At 58.3% G+C, this 18,538-nt stretch overlaps 3 protein-coding genes across 3 annotated transcripts; all 3 read right to left on the bottom strand.

Annotated features, from left to right (window-relative positions):
• Positions 1 to 503: 503 nt before the first annotated feature.
• On the bottom strand, positions 504 to 2,304 carry SPEM2 (SPEM family member 2). Its single transcript, XM_052658913.1, has 3 exons — positions 2,167 to 2,304; positions 1,944 to 2,001; positions 504 to 1,804 (listed from the first exon to the last, which is right to left on the bottom strand). The coding sequence occupies exons 1-3, from the start codon at positions 2,302 to 2,304 to the stop codon at positions 504 to 506; spliced, it is 1,497 nt and encodes a 498-aa protein (XP_052514873.1).
• Positions 2,305 to 4,666: 2,362 nt separating this feature from the next.
• On the bottom strand, positions 4,667 to 5,907 carry SPEM1 (spermatid maturation 1). The gene is made up of 3 exons (XM_052658920.1): positions 5,764 to 5,907; positions 5,607 to 5,664; positions 4,667 to 5,412 (listed from the first exon to the last, which is right to left on the bottom strand). The coding sequence occupies exons 1-3, from the start codon at positions 5,905 to 5,907 to the stop codon at positions 4,667 to 4,669; spliced, it is 948 nt and encodes a 315-aa protein (XP_052514880.1).
• A 2,587-nt stretch (positions 5,908 to 8,494) lies between these two features.
• NLGN2 (neuroligin 2) lies at positions 8,495 to 18,538 on the bottom strand. Its single transcript, XM_052658196.1, is given in 8 exon segments — positions 8,495 to 9,368; positions 10,116 to 10,712; positions 11,068 to 11,260; positions 11,382 to 11,567; positions 11,742 to 11,891; positions 13,938 to 13,988; positions 17,655 to 18,153; positions 18,155 to 18,538. Coding segments are annotated over 8 exon segments (2,934 nt in total).

Below are 18,538 nucleotides of genomic sequence, written 5' to 3'. Positions count from 1 at the left end.
GCCCACTGAGTCACTCATTCAAACCACACATTCCACCTCCTTGGCCTCTCGTGAGACAAGGAAGACCCCTGGCATCAGAACCCTGGGGAAGGCCTGGCTGGAGTCCAGAGCCTTGGCCTTCCTCATGCCCTTCACTGGGTGTGGACCGGGATCTGTTCAGATGGGGACCCTCCCAGTTCGGAAGCAGCTTCTGATATGAGCTTTGGGGACAGGGACAGCTGAGAACACAGTAGGTGCCCAGAGACCAGTGGTTTGGAGTCTGCACCTGCAAATCTACTTCGTTCATAGTACAAGCCCAGGAGGGGCCTGCTGGCAGGACTGTGGCCACTAAGCCAAGGGGACCCTCAGGCCAAGGAGGAGACACTGGCTTCAGGAAGCCAAGGGCAGGGACCCAGGCTGGCAGGAGTGGCGCTTCCAAGCCACAGACCACCAGCGTTTCCTGGACTCTTGATCTTTATTCCTTTCTCCATGCCCTGCCCCCCACCTCCTCCATTGGCTGCCGGTCAGTGAATTTTCCCAGTCCGGCTTCTATGCAGAGAGGGCCTGGAGGCAGAGTTGGAAGGTGGCAGCGAGTTGGCTCGCGCCCTGCTCTCCTGCACCTGCCGCTTCAGCTCCAGGCTGTCGTACACCTGGTAGCTGGCATTGCCCCCTGGGTTCCGGCTGAGTGGCATAAAGGTGGGCTGGGGTGGCTCTGTAGCCTGGGCTTCGGGCAGGGGCTGGGAGGAGCGGAGGAACAGAGCTGAGCTGGGAGCCGGGGCCCGCTGGTACGAGGCCTCGCCCAGCACGGTGAGGGAGGTGGAGGTGGTCAGAGGGTGCCTAGTGGGCAGTGTCTCAGTCCATTCGGCTGCCCGGCGCCGGACCTCATGGGGATCCCGGGAGTAGTTCAAGTGTCCTGTGGAGGGGTGGGGGCTGCGGTTGGGCTGGCCGTGAGCATGGCCAAGGAGGCTCCGTCGGTGGACCTGTGGGGAGAAGTGCTCTCGGGCTTCGGGCCGGGAGCCCCGGGTCAACAGGGCAGAGGGAGGCTCAGAAGCCTCCAGGCCACGTCGCCGCTGATCCCAATTGTCATACAGGAGCTGGCCCCTTGAGGGGTAAGGGCTGTGCCCCGTAGGGACCCACGAGGGGTTGGGGGGCAGCCGTCGGGGAGGCAGTGGAGACGAGGTCCACTGGCCTACCTCCACGTTGCCCCAGGTGTGGGATGGTGAGCAGAGGGGCCCGAAGGACTGCAGCCTGAGCTCAGACTTGGCCTCCACACGCTTGGGCAGGCGGCGCAGCTCAGGTGACAGGTAGAGAGAAGGTGGCGGCAGGCTGGCCAGGACCCCACCCTGGCGGCCCCAGAGCCCCACACTGGAGGGCAGGCCCATCCGTTGGTAGAGCCCTCCCCAGGCCCCCCTTGGGTACTTGGGGTGTGGGAAGGCAAGGTCTTCGTCCTCCTCCAGGTAGGAGTCCAGGTCCTCCCGATCAAAGGAGGGCCTCGCCCGCAGCTGTGACATCTTGTGGCTGTGACGTGGCCTACCGAAGACCGAGCAGCTGTAGGGGAATCGTTTGGAGTTCTTCGACATCCGCTGGTGGCTGCAGGGGCGGCTGCGGCTGCGGCCCTGGCGGTGAGGTTGGTGGCGGCGAGGTTGCTGGCGTCGAGGGCGGCGGCTGCGGCTTTGGCTGCGGGGATGGTGGTAGGAGGAAGAGGAGCAGCGAGTGGGCCTGGCCATCTTCACTTCTACAGGGTCCAGGGTACAGTGGATGTGGACGTCTTTGGCCTTGGCTGGAGGAGATTTGGGGGAACTTTCACAAGCCTGCGAGATTTCATCTAGGAGAGGCAAAAAAGAGTCTGTGAGGGCCCGGCAACTGTCAGAAGATTTCAGGGTCGGGGAACAACTGGGACCTGGGTTTCTGGTGTCTTGGGAGTGGCAGGGGCCAGGCGCCTCCTACCTGTCTTCCATACTTACTTTTCTGATTAATCCAACAGATGCTGTTGTCTAAGACATTCTGGAGCCTGTGCCACATCTGGGGGTGGAGTGGGGTGGGTGGAGTGGGAATGAAGGCCAGACTCTCCCCACTTACCACCCCAACCCCGCCCCAGCCAAGACCATTTCTGCAGGCGCAAGTGCCTGCTGCTGGCTCCCACTCTCAGCCCTCTTCACCACCAGGGTGTCCCCAACCATCACTGACCATAGTTGCTACGTTGATCCCGATGTTGACAAGAATGACAAGGCCCAGCAGCAGGAGCAGGAAGTCCTCCACATCCTGGGTACTTTCTTGGTATTGATGGCAGCACCCCAGGTTGTCAGACCAGAGCTGATTTTCCATGGTGGGGGGGTCCTAGGGCCACCTGGGCCACCCGCTCCCCCCCCCCCCCACCGGCCCTGACCCACACTGCACTCACGGTGGGACCTGGGACACCTACCAGCAGGTGAGGGAGTGCGGTCACAATGAGGCATGTTGCAGGGAGTCACAATGCAGAGGTAGCACGTCTTTCATCCCCTCAGCTGGCCCTTGAGGTGGGCATCTTCGCCCTTGGCTCTTACTAATGGAGCCCAGCCCTCAGAGTTCAGTCTGTTCTGTCTTTGTAGGGGCTGGCTTAACTCGATTTGAAAATGTAACTACAGTGGGCAGATGGTCTTCATAGGGACTGAGCCATGCATAAAGGATTTCCTCCGTTTCATTGAGATATGGCAATCTATAGCCCGTTGGGACTCCCTACCCATACCTGCTTGCAGCGTGCAGCTTTGGTAATTAGATGGATGGGTGACAGTAAGAGTCCACTGTGGGGTCACCCCACTGTACCATTCCCTCCCACTTCTGCCCATTTCCCTGTCATAAGCTCTCTAGCACCCACTGGGGCCATCCCTTCCTGGCCAGGGATTGCAGCCTTTGCTGTTGGTGATCACTGAGCCAACCGGCCCCTTTACTTCAGAGCATGACATTGCTGCCTTTGCTAGAGACCACCCCTCAACCATGGTTTCTCTCCTTCCTAACCAATTGCTCTCCCACTGAGCCACCCCTCCAACTTGAAAAAGGATTACTTTCCATCCTAAGAAAACTACATGAAATTCACAAAGCACAAACTTTGGATGCACTTGTTGATAAGACAAAAGGAATCTATGATTTAAACTGGGTTCATTGCTGTTGTCTAAGAAAGTGGTACTGGGGAGACCTCAGGTCATTTTGTTTGTACAATGAACAACTTAGCAGAAAGAGGAACAGGGAATTCCCTGGAGGTCCAATGGTTAGGCCTCTGCACTTTCATTGCCAAAGGCCTGGGTTCAGTCCCTGGTCAGGGAACTGCTGCTGCTGCATCGCTTCAGTCATGTCCGACTCAGTGCAACCCCATAGATGGCAGCCCACCAGGCTCCCCCGTCCCTGGGATTCTCCAGACAGGAATACTGTAGTGGGTTGCCATTTCCTTCTCCAATTCATGAAAGTGAAAAGTGAAAGTGAAGTCGCTCAGTCGTGTCCAACTTTTAGCGACCCCATGGACTGCAGCCCCCCAGGCTCCTCCGTCCATGGGATTTTCCAGGCAAGAGTACTAGAGTGGGTTGCCATTGCCTTCTCCAGGTCAGGGAACTAAGATTCCACAAACCACACTGTGTGGTCAAAAAGAGAGGGGAGAAAAAATAGAGGAACAGCCAGTGGGCATTTCCCATCCAAGCCTCAAAACATATAGTAGGTGTTCAAAATAGACCCACCTAGTGGCGTCAGTTTAAAATGATCAATAATGTTGGTCAAAGGAAAATGGCAGAGAAGCGAGGTGATTCATAAAAGGCCTATCTGCTCACATTCCAGGAACCCATCTTGTATGGAAGGTGAGGTCTAGTCCTTCAGCCTGGTTCCTTGTTCACAAGTTGAGCATGTGTTGGTGATCCTAACTGTCTAGAAGTAGGTAGGGCCTGGGTTTCTCAGGTGTCCAGTGGATGGAATATTCTGATGAGTTTCCATGGAAAACTGAGGGAGATGGGAGATTCTGATGGGCCAAGCTGACTCAGAAGCAAAGGGGATCTACCTGTGGGAGCAGAGGCTGGAGCATCTGAGACCATGAAGTTGATCCTTAGAGTCCATGTGACCGTAAGTCACGTGATCTCTCTGAGCCCCAGTCTCATTTGTGACATGGAGATGCTGAGCAGAGGCATGAGGTCACAGAGGGCCACAGCGTCCTCAGTATTTTATCACTGCTCCAAGACTGCTCAAGGGTACAGGAGCTTTGGGTTCTGACAGGGGAACTGTGAGGGCCAGGGTACCCTCACTCTCAGCCATCCCTTCCCAAAGAATCCAGGGCTTAAGAGGGACCACACCTCACCTGTAGCTGCAGCCTGAACCTGGGCCCTGGCAGGAGCCAGACCTCTTGAGGAGATGAAGCCATGGGATGAGGGTCTCCCCTCAAGCGCAGTACTGCTGGGGATCTGGAGTGGGATTTGGGGGGTGCTTCCCTGAACACTAAAGAAAATGGATCAGAGGCAGGCAGGAGCCTGGGAACCAAGAAAGGCCTGGGAAAAGGCTGAGGACAGGGCCTGGGGCCAAGAGGTTGATGAAGGGCCTCAGGGCTCTCTAGGCCCTGTTGCCAGGGAGATCATTTCCTTAGTAACCAAGCTTCTGGGTGCTGTGTGGGCCCTGGCACCCCCCGCACACACACCACCACAATCCACCTCCTCTCTTCTTTTTATTCTTCTCCCAGTCACCTCTCTGTCAGGGAACGGTATACCCAGTCCTTTCTCGTCCCCTCAGCTGTGCTGGATCCGGAGGCCAGAGGGTAACAGTGCGACAGGGCCTCCACCTCCCTGGTCAGCTCCCGCAGCCGCCGCCTCACGTCCCTGGCATCGTAGGCGACGCGCCCTGAGGAGCGGCGCCGGGGGATGTCCGGGACATTGGCTGGGCCCAGGATGGGCGGCTCAGCTGGTGCACCCTGTTCCTGTTCTGCCTGGGCCCCTGCCCCTGCCCCTGCCCCCGCTCCACTGTTCTTGTGGCTCAGGATCTGAGTGCTGGGGAGTGGGGGGTTCACAGGGTACACATAGGCCTCTAGGCCCAGATCAGACTGCATCTCTCTCTTGAGGGGCCTTCCCTCTATAGTCTGCTGGAAGCGGATGGTCTGGGTAGGAGGCTCCAAGGCGTCCTGGGCCCAGGGAGTCCAGAACCTCTGGGCAGTCTGTAAACCCTCCCAATCCTCAAGGTAGTCCCAGTTGTGGGAGCAGGCCGCTGTGTGCTGATGCGGGGTCTTCTCGTCGTCATCGTCGTCAGTGTCAGGGGCCCAGGCCACTGGGCGGCGGGCACGGCACGAAGAAGACCCTTGATGGCGACGGCGGCGAGTGGGTGGGGGGGTCACCGTCATCTTCACGGGGTCCATGGTGCATCGTAGGTGGACTGCTGGAGAGCTATGCTTTGAGGGCTGGGTCTGCTTCCCAGGTGAGCGTAACTTAGAAGCTTCTGTGGATCGAGGAGAGGTGAGAGGCTGGTGGGGAGCCTGGCTCCTACAGGGATGGAGAGGCAGGGTGCAGGAAGAGAAGCTGCGTAGTTATGGAGTCTGAGAGGGAGAGCGGGAGGGGAAGGGGCCGGCTTAAGGACAGGGACAGAATGCTGGATTTCTGCCCTTCGCGTGCCCACCCCCATCCCCTACTTACCTTTCTCACAAATAACACGGAACACTTGGTGTAAGAAGCCACGGAGTCTGCGCCAGAGCTAGGTGAGGAAGGACAGAGTGACCCCAGATAGGCCCTGGCCGTCAGGCCTGCCCCCCAGCCGTCCTGCCAGCACCCTCCCGCCCGGGCCCACCCTGACCAGTGTCACCATGTTGATGCCAATGTTAATGCAAATAATAAGGCCCAGCAGCAGCAGGATGGAGTTGCCCAGGTCCCGGCAGCTGTTGGTGTTAGGGTTGTGATATGAGGCCCACCTGGGCCGTGGCTGCTCAGCCATAGCCATGGGGGTCCCTAGGGCCACTGGGGCCCCTAGGCCCCCAGCCCACTGTGCCCACAGTATCCACCAGCCCACTTTTCTGTCCCCTGGGGGTAAACGGGTCACAAAGGTGTGGGGCTATCCCTCACAATGTGCCAAGAGAGAGAGTCCTGGGCCCAGGTTTGAGCCTCTAGCCTGGGCCAGGTCTTAGTAGAGACCAAAGCCTACAGTTTGCATGCCTCTCCTGGAGTCAGCCACGGGCACCATCCTGTGGGCTCTCTGGCCTGCCTGGTGTCTGCCCCCATCAGTCCCTGCCTGGTTCTCTATGCCAGGCTCTGACCCCTCCACAGACACTGGTTCTGATCTTAACTCCCCAAACAACCCCACTGTCATGACAACCACACCCCAGCACCCACTGCCCATTTCTCTCAGACCTCAGAGCTCTTCACTGGAAAGGGTTGGACCCTCTTCTCCTACCCCTTCAAAGGCAGAGTCGCTTCTCCAAGGTTTGTTTCTTTGGAGCCCCCCACCCCCACCTCCTAACATAACAGCAGGCAAAACCAACAGTTAAACTTTTATATTTACAATATTCTCTTCATCTTTTGCCAGGTTTAAAAATGTGTACAGAGCCGCAAAGGATTGGGGTGGGGACATGGGACTGTCAGGGAATTGTTCTGGGGAGAGGGGCTGGGCATTGGAGTCCGTGGCTGAATCATGGGGTCCCCCAGCCCCCCTCCCATGCCCCAACTTGGGGGGCATCTGTCTACAGGGTTCAGGGCCCAGGTCCCTAGCATTTAGAGGGCATGGCTGTTTGGAAAGGAGCTAGCCCAGGCAGGGGAAGGGGAGGGAAAAGAACCAAGTTTCCATGGGTGAAGGTGGGGGCAGAAAGGAAAGTCAAGAGGCAAAGTTCTGGGGAGCCAAGACCAGGGATTCTGAAACTGGGTGTCAGTGGAAAACAGCACTCTACCCCTGACTCACATTTGGCACTAACGAACCCACGAAATGCCAGCAGACAAGGATTTGCTCTTCTCTGCTGGCATCCCTGAAACCTTTCCTGACACGGTTCTCTTCCCCAGAGGCCCAAACCCTCTTTGGGCAGTCACCTTACACGCGTCCTTTCAAAATCAAATTCTTCCTGCTGGTGTCTGCCTAAGCCCCGTCCCCCACTGCCCCCTCCATCTGTTCCTCAGTACAGCTGACCCCATTCTCTCCCCAACCTGTCCTGGGAAGCCTTTCTCCCCTGCTCTCCTCCCCTCTCCTCTGTTCCTTTCCTTCAGCCCAGGGGAGCAAGGTGGCGGGGTGGGGGGGGTGGGGGGGGGAGGTCAAAGGAGGGGGGTGGGCAGCTGCAGGGAGGAGCTGGCTGGACACCAGGGAGGGATGGCTTCCCAGGGGGACAGTGACGTGGGGAGGGAGAAGAGAGGCCAAGAGGGAGGGATGACACGTGGCGAGAAGAGGGACACAGGTGGGACCCCTTAGGCTGCCACCTCCCCCACTCCTGTATCCCACCTGCCCACATGTTTACTTGCCTGGGCCCAGGACTGGGGGATCCTTGCCACACTTTGGGGGTACTCCCCCCTCAAACCCACCTCACTGGTTTGGCACAGATGAGCAATGGCCTGAGGGAAGGGCTGTCCTCAGACTGCAGTGAGGGCTTTGGTCAAACCATGCATGGCCTCTGTGGGTGGCAGGTGTCACAGTCACCCTCCGCCCCCCAGCTTCCCTCCAGGGAAGGGAGGGAAGGAGGGGCAGAGGGCCCCCCCCCCCCCACCCCCGTCCCCAGGGCTTGTCCATCCTCCTCAGTTTCTATCAGTCTGAAGTCCGTTCCCACCTGCTGTGTGAGAAGTGCTGGGCCTGAGGTCGGGAAGACGCAAGGAAATGCTGGAGAGAAAGGGGCTGTCTGCATGGGAAAACATACATCCACATGCAAGAACATGATTCCACTCAGAAATGCGACCTGGGCCCACGGGAAGACACGGTCCCAGGTAGCACAAGGTTGCAGGGTCTCCTCCCTGCCCCCCATAGCAGGGACTCTGTCTGGTGGAAGGCAAGGCCTGCCTGGGAAGACCTGCTTCACCTCATTTGTGCCAAGGGGGGATACACATGCTTTGCTGGGGGAAGGAGGGGATGGGGACGGGGAGGGAGGGGGGGGCTGTGATTTATTTCTTCGGGCACCACCCTGTGTCATCTGGTGGCCAGGGGTCTCTTTGTCAACACACCACTTCCAGGGTCTCCAGGGGGTGGGAGGAAGGAGCAGGGGGGAGAAGGCATGAGGGAACAGAATTCTGGGGTACAAATCCCCGCAGGAATTCTCTGAGGGAGCCAACATGTGTCCAGGGTGGCCAAAAAAACCTCACCCTGCACATGGGAAAACACACCCCCTCGTGAGAAAGCACACCTCCACATGGGTGTCCCAACAGAGGGGAGAAAACACCCCCCCCCCAGTTGTTCAAAGGCCCAGGTCCGGAGAAAAGAAAGGGCCTCTCTGCTCCGGAGAGACGCATCGCCATGAGAAAACCCATGTCCACCTAATGCTCGTCCACGTGTGAAAGCTCCACACGAGAAAAACCTGTTGCATCAGGGAGGGCCGGGGAGCGGGTCCTCCCCGAGCTGCCCCCTATACCCGAGTGGTGGAATGGGGGTGGGGGAGCGTGTTGTTGTGGCTGGTAGCTGTGGGGGGCGGCGGGGGGAAGGGCCCGAAGGGATGGAGGGACGGGGGTGGCGGGGGAGGGGGTGGCCCCAGGCCGCTGGGCAGCAGGGTCAGGGCCCCGGGGGCCAAGAGAGGCACGTCGTCCGGCGCCCGGCGCAGGGCCAGAGTGTAGTCGGGTGGGCAGGTGGGGCGCAGGGCCTCTGCAGGGTCCGCCCCAACGCCCCCGCCCCTCTTCAGCTGAAGTGACACCAGCTCCTCCTCGGGTGGCAGCTCGCGGCCGGCAGCGGGGAGCAGGGGGCCCCCGCCGGGCACCCCAGAGCCCGAGCCGCCGGGAGGACTGAGCCGCCGGCACCGCAGCTCCTGCCGCCGGTCCCGCTTGTAGTAGAGGGCGGCGAAGGCGAGGATGTTGAGGAAGAGGAGCGAGGCACCCACGGCCACGGTGACGCTGAGCTCCGTGGAGTAGTCTCGGGAGTCCCCGGGGAAGCGGTCGTAGGCCCGGGGGCCCGGCTCGGGCTCGGGCTCGGGCGGCAGGGTGGCGGGGGGCGGCGGGCGGCGCGTGCCCGGGGCACCGGGGGGCGGGCGCGGCGGCCAGCGCGTGGCGTAGGGCGGCAGGCGCGTGGTGGTGGTGAAGAGCTCCGTGTGCAGATTGTGCAGGTGCGGCACGAGCTCCAGCCAGAAGGCCACCTTGTTGGCGCGGTAGTTGTCGCGCACGCGCGGCTTCAGACCGATGTGCAGGTACTGCTTCTCTTTGCTGTTGAACTTGCTCCACACCACCTCCTCGAAGCGGTTGGGCTTGGTGTGGATGAACTTGGTGTCCTGTGGCACCGGCTGGTTGGGGTCGCTGTGGACACAGGCGGGCAGGGAAAGGAGTGAGGGTGAGGTCCTGATGAGAAGGGGAGGGGACCAACGGGGAGTGGGATGGGCAGAGATGCAGAAAGCTGGGGAAACAGGAAGAGAGGCAGAGAGAGACAGACACCAGGAGACAGACACTGCCAGAGACGGAGATAGGCAGACAAATAGGGATGAAGCCAGACTGCCAGAGAGACGGCCTGAGATGACGCCAGAGGGACAGAGAGGGCAGACGGACAGACCGCCAGTGACACAGGCAGAGTGAATGAGATAGAGACATATGGAAACAGAGAGACAAAAGCCCATGAGAGGCAGCTGGGGGTGGGGGGAAGCAGTGAGCAAAGAGTAAGCAGATCAAAGAGAGCAAAGATATTAATGGACTTCAGGAGAGAGAGCTAGAGACAGCAATAGAGAGAGATACAAACTCTTATACACAGACTCAGAAACAGACGGGGGCACTCAGAGGAGAAAGAGTGGTATATGGGTACGCAAAGACAGACACAGAGACAAAGCGATCAAGTGGAGCCCACCCGCCGGAAAAGACCTCTCGGTCCAACATTTCTGAATCTCCAACACGCACAGAGAAGCTGTCCGGCAGGTGTCTGAGTTGACAAGGTAAGAGCGCCTTGATGGAGGAATGATGGCCGTGTGACGAAGAGGGAGAGAAGGGGCTGAGGATGGAGGGTGTGTGTGTGCCCTGACCGGCAGGGGTGCCCCACCCAGCCCCTCTGGCCCTCACCCAGTCTTGGCGAAGTTGGTCCAGTAGGTCATGACCACGGCGCTGAGCATGACGTCATTCTTAGAGAAGTTGCAGGGGAAGAGGTCGGTGGCGCCCACCATAGGCACACCAAAGACGTAGGGTAGCTCATCCCCGTGCGCTGCATCCGCCCACTCGGGCCGGCCCTCAGCCTGGCAGTGGTGGTAGAAGGTGTAAAAGTAGACAGGGGACTGGTAGTCAGCGTGCAGCTTGGCGGTGGCCACAGCCGGCGCCACCCACTGGTGGTCAGTAAAGAGCGCCAGCAGGGTCTTGCGCCGCATCTCGCCGTTGTCCCGGTCGGCCCAGTCCGTGTACATGAACTTGATGGTCTCCCGTAGCACATCCTTGCCCTCTGGGTAGCCATACAGGTTGTCCACGAAGTTGGAGACCGTGAAGTCGAAGGCGCTGGCGGACACGCCATCCTCGCTCTCTGCTGAGTCCTCCACGAACTTGAGGCCCTCTCCCTGGTTGACCCCAATGAGCATGTCGTAGTTGAGGAATTCTCCCTGCTGCATGAGGATCTCAGGGTCGTCAGGGACGACATCACCGTCCACCACAGGCCCAAAGGCGATATGGTAGCTGGGGAGAAGAGGTCAAGGTCACATCACCTGTTGGCTGGCCTCCTCTCCACCCACAGCCTGCTGAGCCCTCTGCTCAGAAGACCACTTTCCCCTAGTTAAAACCTTCAGAGCCCTTTCAGGACACCTGGCCTCTTGGGAAGTCCTCCCTGAAGCACTTCCTGGGGTCTGGTGCATCCAGGCTCTGTTTAGGCACCTCTGCTTCAGAAAGGCTTCCACGGGAAGGTAGGTCCATGGGAAGGGCCTGAAGTCCACCTCCCCTGGCTAAATAGACAGCCTGTGGCCCACAGGCACCTTCTACCCTCAACCTCCTTGGACCCAGCAAGAAGAGTGGAGGCCTGGACCCAGCCCCATACCGGGCAGGCTGCACGTCCTGGTCCACCAGTTCCCGAGAGGGCTTCCGGCGCAGACACTCCACAGCCTCAGCGCTGTCCTCCCGGTCACAGCCCACCTTGGCAGCCAGCAGTCGTGTGTATTTGAGTGGCTGGTAGTTGACAGACCAGCTAGAAATGGCAGTGCCGCTCTGGGCAATGGCCTTCTGGAACAGCCCTGGCAGGACAAGCAGGCTTTAGGCTGGGCTATATCACCCCGAGGGAGAAGAAGGGGGACCTGGTAGGGCCAGGGGTTGGGGAAGGGGACAGAAGGGACAGGCTGGGGAGGTGGCTTGTACCTTCCGAGTGGTGGGAGAGGATCAAGAGGTTGACACAGGAGGCTCCTGCCCCAGATCCGAAGATGGTGATGCGTTCGGGGTCCCCTCCAAAGTGGGCTATGTTCTCACTGAGCCAGCGCAGGGCCTGGATCTGGTCTAGGAGCCCATAGTTGCCTTTTGCAGCCTGGTCCCCAGTGCTGAGAAAACCTGGGGGCAGAGGAAGAGAGGGGGCTTCCTGAGGGTGTCATGGCACCCTTGCTCTCTTTCTGGGCAGCTCAATCCAGCCCAGAAGCCATTCTGCTTCAGTTGGGTTTAGTGTAACCCTGCCACCAGGCCCTCCTCCCAGGACTCCAGCCCCTAGAGTTGGCTGCCCACCCTCACCGAGCACCCCAAGCCGGTAGTTGAGTGTGGCTACAATGACATTGCCGTAGGCGGCCAAGACGGAGCCATCGAACATGTTCCCCGTGCCCTCCATGTAGGAGCCACCGTGTAGAAACAGCATCACTGGCTTCTTCCCGGAGTCCCGGATATCTGTGTGGGGAGGGGGTTGGGGGGATGGGCCAGGGGGTGGGGGACAAGGACACAGTCAGACCAGAAGCAGCACCTCCCAGCTCCCAGGACTGCTGAGTTCCAGCCAGGAGCTCAGGGGACTTATCACTCCCATCCCTGGGGGGCAAGACCGGATTCCCCTCCCTCCCTCCCCAGCTAGCCCTGGCAGAAGTTCCCTCCCCACCTCCTGCCGGCCTGCCCCACAGCACTTCTCCAAATGCCTGGCAGAGCTTCTAAGAAGCCTAACAGAGGCAGGGGTGGGGGTGGGGGTGGCCCTCCTCAGGGCACCTGCTGGATCCAGGGGAACCCCTCCCCACACATACACAGCAAATCTCCTTCCTGCTCCTAGGAAGCATGAGCTCCCAAGGCTGGCACTAGAGCTAGAGATGCTAGGAGGGTCCTGGCGTTTCCTCAGACTCAGGCCTTGGGCCTCAGCTCCACATGGTAGCCTGGTCTGTGGGTGAGGGGGTGCCAGGCCCTAGGGTCCCTGGGGGCTTGGTCTCCTCCCCGCCCTAATTCCTTTCTAGGTCACCTCCTAAGTTACCATGGCAACCCCCAGCCTAATTACTGTGGCAGGAGGAGGCAGGGTGGGAAAGAGCCTACTTAATGAAGCCAGGGTGCAGCTCACTAGTCTGGGTCCCTGAAACTGGCCTGAGCCCTGAGTACTGGACCCTTCTCTTGCCCTGTCCCCAAAGGATCTCATGATCACTGCCATATGGAGCAGGCCCTTGGGGCACTCCAGACTGGACTGGAGGGTAACTAATTCCAGAAGAGGGTGGGAGTCTGAGAGGGCTTGTCAGGGTCCCTTGCCCCTGCAGCTCCTCCAGATGGAGCCACAATACCTCCAGGCCCTCCTCTCTCTTGACACCTGCCATCTCTAACCAGCCTAGGCAATTGGCAAACAAGAGCCAAGCCTGGGCCTCCAACGCTGGTCCCTAGCGCCTCTGCCTGTCTCCCTCATCCTACTGGAAACTTCCCTCCTGGCAGAAGGTCAACCAACAGGTCACTAAGAGACTGCCCTCTACCCAGGATGTCTTCGGACCTTCTCTGCCACCTCCTTCCACCTGACTTTGGCCAGAAGCTCCTAGGTGGGAGGTGCTCTCCCCCAATCCTGTTTTTTCCTCAGTTCCTGAACCTCCAGTGGCCTTCCAGGTTCAGGCTGGTCTCCTTCCCTCTGAGGTCCTGTCCTAAATGTCCTCAGTCCGTCCCCTTCTCCCCACCCAGCACCTCCACTCCCAGTGTGGGGGGAGGGGGAGTTGGAAAGGGAAGGAGCAGGAAGAGGGGCCGGGGCAACAAGAATTCAAAACCAACAACAAAAAAACAGGATCAAGAAAGAAGAAAGAAAAAAAAACAACAACCAAAAAGCAAGAAGCTCTGGGGCAGATTCAACAAGAAAAGAAAAACAAAAAAACAAAAAACCAAAAAGATCCATTTTTGGAAAAAAAGGAAAAAAGAAAAAAGTTCTTTGCACTTTTTCAAAATTTTGTGGTGAAACTTCAAGATATTGGGCCCTGTTTTCAAAAATTTCCAAATTCTTTAATTTGCTTCAAATATGTGTTTCTGCATTGGACAGGCTTTTTTTTTGGAAATCGTAGCAATGTTTCAATTGTGTCATCAATTTGCCAACTTGAAATTTTTTTTTGTACGGTGTTTCGTTCCAAATTAAAATTGTCTTTTGAAATGTTACATTTCACAAGTTTCAAAACAGTCCAAATTTCTATCAAACTAAACATTTTATCCAATTCTTTGTTTTTTTTTTTCCTGACATTCCAATTTCTTTTTTCACTTTATTTTCGCCATGTTTAACCTTTTCTTGCCAGTTTTCTAGTGGGTCCAACATTGTTCAAATTTCGTTTGAAGTTTTCATAATTCTTTTTTCCAATTATTACAAATTTTTCTTTTCTTTTTCGTTTTTAGTTGGGAAAACGACTGAGGGGCCTTGAGGGCTATCGGGCATTTAGTTAGGGGCAGGGCCGAGAACGTCCTCGTATCAGCAACCACATGCAGCAGCGGGATTTTTAAATCTACCTGTGTCTGGCGGATTGAGCGTCGCCTCGTCACGTTTTTTTGTGAGCGGACCTAAGACCGGGAACACAAAACAGAGAAAAAAAGGACAATTTTGTGGGGAAAGATGGGAGTCGGGGGGAGGTGGTGGATGGGGAGGGGAGGAGAGAAAGCAGAAAAGGGGAGGGTGAGGGGCAGAAAAAATAAGCCAAAAAAAGCAAAATTTGTTTGCAAGAAAAAGAAACCAAGAAAAGAGAAAAACGTTTCTACAACCCAAATTTTGTTCCCCTCCCCGGAAAAAGTCATGCCCCAAAGAAAAGGCTGGTTTTGCGGGGGGGTGGTGTGCCTGAGTGGGCTGAGGCCTGTCTTAAGACATATTGACTTGGCTGGAAAGGATTTGGCTTGTCCAAGTGTTTGCTAATTGCTGGAAATGAAACGGTGTTAGAGGTGGGGGTGGGTGGGAGGGGAGGGGAAACCAACCCAGGAGCCTGGGAGCCCAAGGCCAGCTGTGCTCCCCCCAAAGAGGTGTGGCCACCACTCAGGCAGGCCCTCTTCAGGACCAGCCAAGCACCTGCCTGCTCCCCCAGGCTGTGGACAGGAGGGGTTGCAGCAGAAAGAACTCTGCCTCTCTCTGGACCAATCTGGAGGGCAGAGGGTAGTATGGAATTGGGGCAGCCCAAATCCACAGTTCATGGCCCCTGAAAGCCCTCAGCTTTCCACTGGCAGGCAGGGAGGGGAGGTCAGTGAGCACTGCCTGCCCACTTTCCCAGCCTCTCACCAGCCAGCATTTCACTTCCATCTGCACAGACGAGCCTGACTCTCACCCCATATCCCCAGTGTGGGGCGAAGCAGGGAAAGGGGTCATCAGGTCTTGCCCTCCACTCCACCACTTCCCTCTGACCCCCCTCCCCAACCTCATGCCTTACCCAGGTCTGCTGTCCTTTCCCCCCACAGATGGTAAACTTCCCACCAGGGGCACCAGCCCCTCCCCCCACACCAATCCCTGCTCTAATGCCAAAAGCCCCCTCCCCAATGGGGGATCCAATCCACAAATAGGGACTAGGAGAAACACTGCCCTGAGCCAGCCTGACACATAAGGTGCCAGGAGGTGCTGGGAGGCACAAAATGTGTCCCCAGAGGAGGAAAGGCCCCAGACTGGGCTCAGAGTTTGGCTCTACGCTTCTTGAAGACTGGGTGATCAGTCAAGGGAGAGCTGGAACCCAGAGGTCTGAGGGGTTCCCCCAGGCTGGTCGATTTCTCCTCAGCAGCATGGGGATCAGCATGGGGAGAGACGGGTCAGCAAAGCCAAAGTGAGCCTCTGAAAAGCTCCCTGCAACTGGTGATGATGGCCTCATGAGGACCCATTAGGATCAGGGCCTGTTCTTCTCTGACAGGCTGGGGATGGGGATGAAGTGAGCAGAGCATGTGTGCGCGTGAGAATATTAAGTGTGCGGGTGTGTGTGTGCCTGAGTCAACCTCTTCCTCCCAGAGCTGGTGTGAAGATTTAGTGAGATCACCTGAATGTGTCAGGCCCCAAGCAGGTCTGCAATAAGCGATGGTTAAAAATACAGAAGGTGTGGGCTTGGGTGGTATGGGGGCAGGGTGGGCAATTTGTGTAGAGGTGTTGGGGTGGACAGTAACTTGGTGAGAAGTGCTGGGTGGATGTTTCGCATGAGGGGTGATGAGACAATAGCCCACTGAGCAAGGCGTTGGTGAAGGGATGGGGGACAGCTTTCTACATGAAGATGTGGGTGGAGAGTCCACAAGTGGAGAGCATTGTGATGGGAGGTGTGTTGGAGGCACGGGGGTGAGTGATTCACTGGTAGCAGGGCACTGGGGTAGGTGGTCCATGAGAAGGCAGGGGAAGGTGGAGTGGACAGTTCTCAGGCTGGGGAATTAGGGAGGATGTCTGGAGTATATTGGAGTAAACAGTCTATTAGAGCGGGTGGAATGTGAATAGCATTGGAGCAGGAACTTCTGTGCAGTGTGTGTATGGGTTGCTTGGAAGCGTGGCTCATATGGGGAGGGGTACTGACACTGTTGAGGTGCACGAGTGTTCTGTGATTGGTAGGTCCTCTGGGTTCAGGGAGCAAGGCATTGAAGTACCTGACCTGTGAGTAGGGTGCAAGACTGTCACCTGTGTTGTCACAGCCTGAGGTATGAAACTTATGACCTCAGGGCAGGAGCTGGGGTAAGCAATGTCAGGGAGGTGTTGAGAACGCAGGGGACTGTGGTGTGAGTGACCGGTTGGAGCATATGTGCAGGTGCAGAGTTAGTAGGGTGACGGTCTGTGTATGAGTGTTATAAGACCACAAGATCTATACACCCAGGGATCCTGGGGAGCACAGGTCTATGTGGGTGACAAGGCGCACAACTCCAGAGAAGTGTTGGCATGTGCGCTGTGTGAAGCTGCTGGGAATTTTGATATGTGGGATGCTAGAGCACAAGGTTGGGCTTCCCAGGTGGCTCAGTGGTAAAGAATCCACCTGCCAACACAGGAGATGCAAGAGACACAGGATCAATCCCTGAGTTGGGAAGATATCCTGGAGGAGGAAATGGCAACTCACTCCAGTCTTCTTCCCTGGAAAATCCCATGGACAGAGGCACCTGGTGGGCTATAGTCCAAGAGGTCGCAAAGAGTCGGACACGACTGAGCAACTGAGCACAGAGCACAAGGTTAGTGTGCTGGTCGGTTGGATACATGACCTGAGTGATGAATAGTTGAACTGCCTGGTCTGTAGCGGGATCTGAGTTCATGATGTGGGAGTTTTGGGTGTACAGTGGGGTTCCTGGGTACCAAACCTATTTTTACAATCCTTGGAAGATGGCTGTGGGGGGACTTTATGGGAGTGGATGTTCTCTGTGGGTGTTGGGGTGTTTTGGCGCAGTAAATAGGGTGTCAGACGGGTAATGTGTTTGTGAGGATGGTCTGCGGGGTGGCTGCAGGCCTGCCTGTTGCCTTCTGCTGTGGGCTGCTGGAAAGTGTTGACACTCTTGATGGTCTTGGTGTGCTGAAGGTTGGCTGGCACGGAACTGTCTGGGGGAGTGTCCTGGGGAGTACCAGAAGCTAGTAAACTGGAGAGTTCATTCAAGAACAGCCAGCTCAGAACCCTGGGGAAGGTGTTCTGTTGGGGATGGGCGGGCAGTGCTGTGAGTGGAGGGGCCCTTGGCAAGGAGATTCCCTGATCCTTTGGGAGTGCATAGGGATCAGGGGACAGAGCCTCCTGGGGAAGATGCATTCACCTCAGGTGAGGGGCCCTGTATGTGACAGGACCTCTGCCCATGCTGGCCTGGGGAAAAGGAGTCTTTGCTGTCCTCCAGTGGAGGTGTAGGTAAAGTGGGTACTTGCTGGGGACAAGCCCAGGCCTAGGGGGCAGGAGTCAGGGCAGAGCTGGAGTGGCTGTCCTGGCAGCAGATGGATGCCTCCGCCACCTGATCGCCGCCCCCGCTCCGCCCCACCCGCCCCCGTGTCCCCTCTGGTTGTGCTTCCGTGGGGAGGGGGTGGGTAGGCCCAGCTTAGTGCCTGCAGCCCTCCTCATGGGCTAGAAAGGCGCACAAAGAGCTTCTGGACTGCCTAGCAGGGACTCCTATCATCCTGGGAGCCCGCAGGAATGCACCGCCCCTCATGGCCCCCCCGCGAAGGCCCAGCTCCCTCCCCCGGGCGTGCCGGTGCCAGAGAGTCTGCGTGGACATTTGTGGGCTGTGTCCACCGGGGGCCCGGCCCGGTGCCCGCGCCCTTACCGTCCTCGGTGGGCACGTAGAGGTTGAGGTACAGGCAGTCCTCGCTCTGGTTCTGCACGTAGGTGGCGGCCGCCTCCAGGTTGTCGGTGAACCACACGGGCAGCATGATGGCCGGCAGCGCCCCGTGCAGGTTCTGCGGGCAGGCGGGCGGCAGGGTCGTGGCGTTGCGCACGCCGGGCCACGAGGCGGGGGCCTCGGGCGGCTGAAAGCGGCGGGCGCCCAGGGGGGGCGTGGCGTAGGGCAAGCCCAGGAACTGCACGACCGGGCCCAGGATCTCGTTGTTGAGCTCGCGCCGCACGCCGCGCACTCGCCCGTAGGCTGTGCTCACCACTGGGAAGCGCTCCTCCCCGAGGCCGCCGAGACCCAGGCCCGGGCCGCCCGGGGCGCCGCCGCCGGGACCCCCTCCCCCCCGTTGAGCCCCCGCCAGCCCCACCAGACACAGCGCCAGGAGCCACATGCTGATCGGGGGACCCCCCCTCCCTCCCCGGGACCCCCCCCCCCTCGGAGAGAGAGAGAAGGGGGGGAGAGGGAGGGAGGCCCCCCTCGCCCCAGGAGGGAGGAGGGGGCGGGGGAAAGGAGGGAGGAGGGGGTTGGGGAGGGACCTGGGTTAGACTGGACAGAGAAGGGGTCTGTTCCTCTCCATGGAGGGGGCAAGGGGTGGGGAAGGGGAAGGAAGTGGGAGAAGGCGAAGGCAGGCCCGACCTGAGGGGAGGAGGGATGGACAGACGGACAGACAGAAAAAGACAGAGGAGAGGTGCAAGAAGGGAAGGGAAATTGGATGGGGCAGACAGATGGGAATGGGGAAACAGAAGAGACAGGTGGTTAGTGACTCGGAATTCAGACCAAATTGCTCCCCTCCTTCCATCCCCCTGCCCCCTTGGCAT

This window comes from Budorcas taxicolor, chromosome 19, assembly GCF_023091745.1.
Source record: "Budorcas taxicolor isolate Tak-1 chromosome 19, Takin1.1, whole genome shotgun sequence".
Classification (NCBI taxonomy): domain Eukaryota; kingdom Metazoa; phylum Chordata; class Mammalia; order Artiodactyla; family Bovidae; genus Budorcas; species Budorcas taxicolor.
This window is presented reverse-complemented; position numbering and strand designations above follow the sequence as displayed.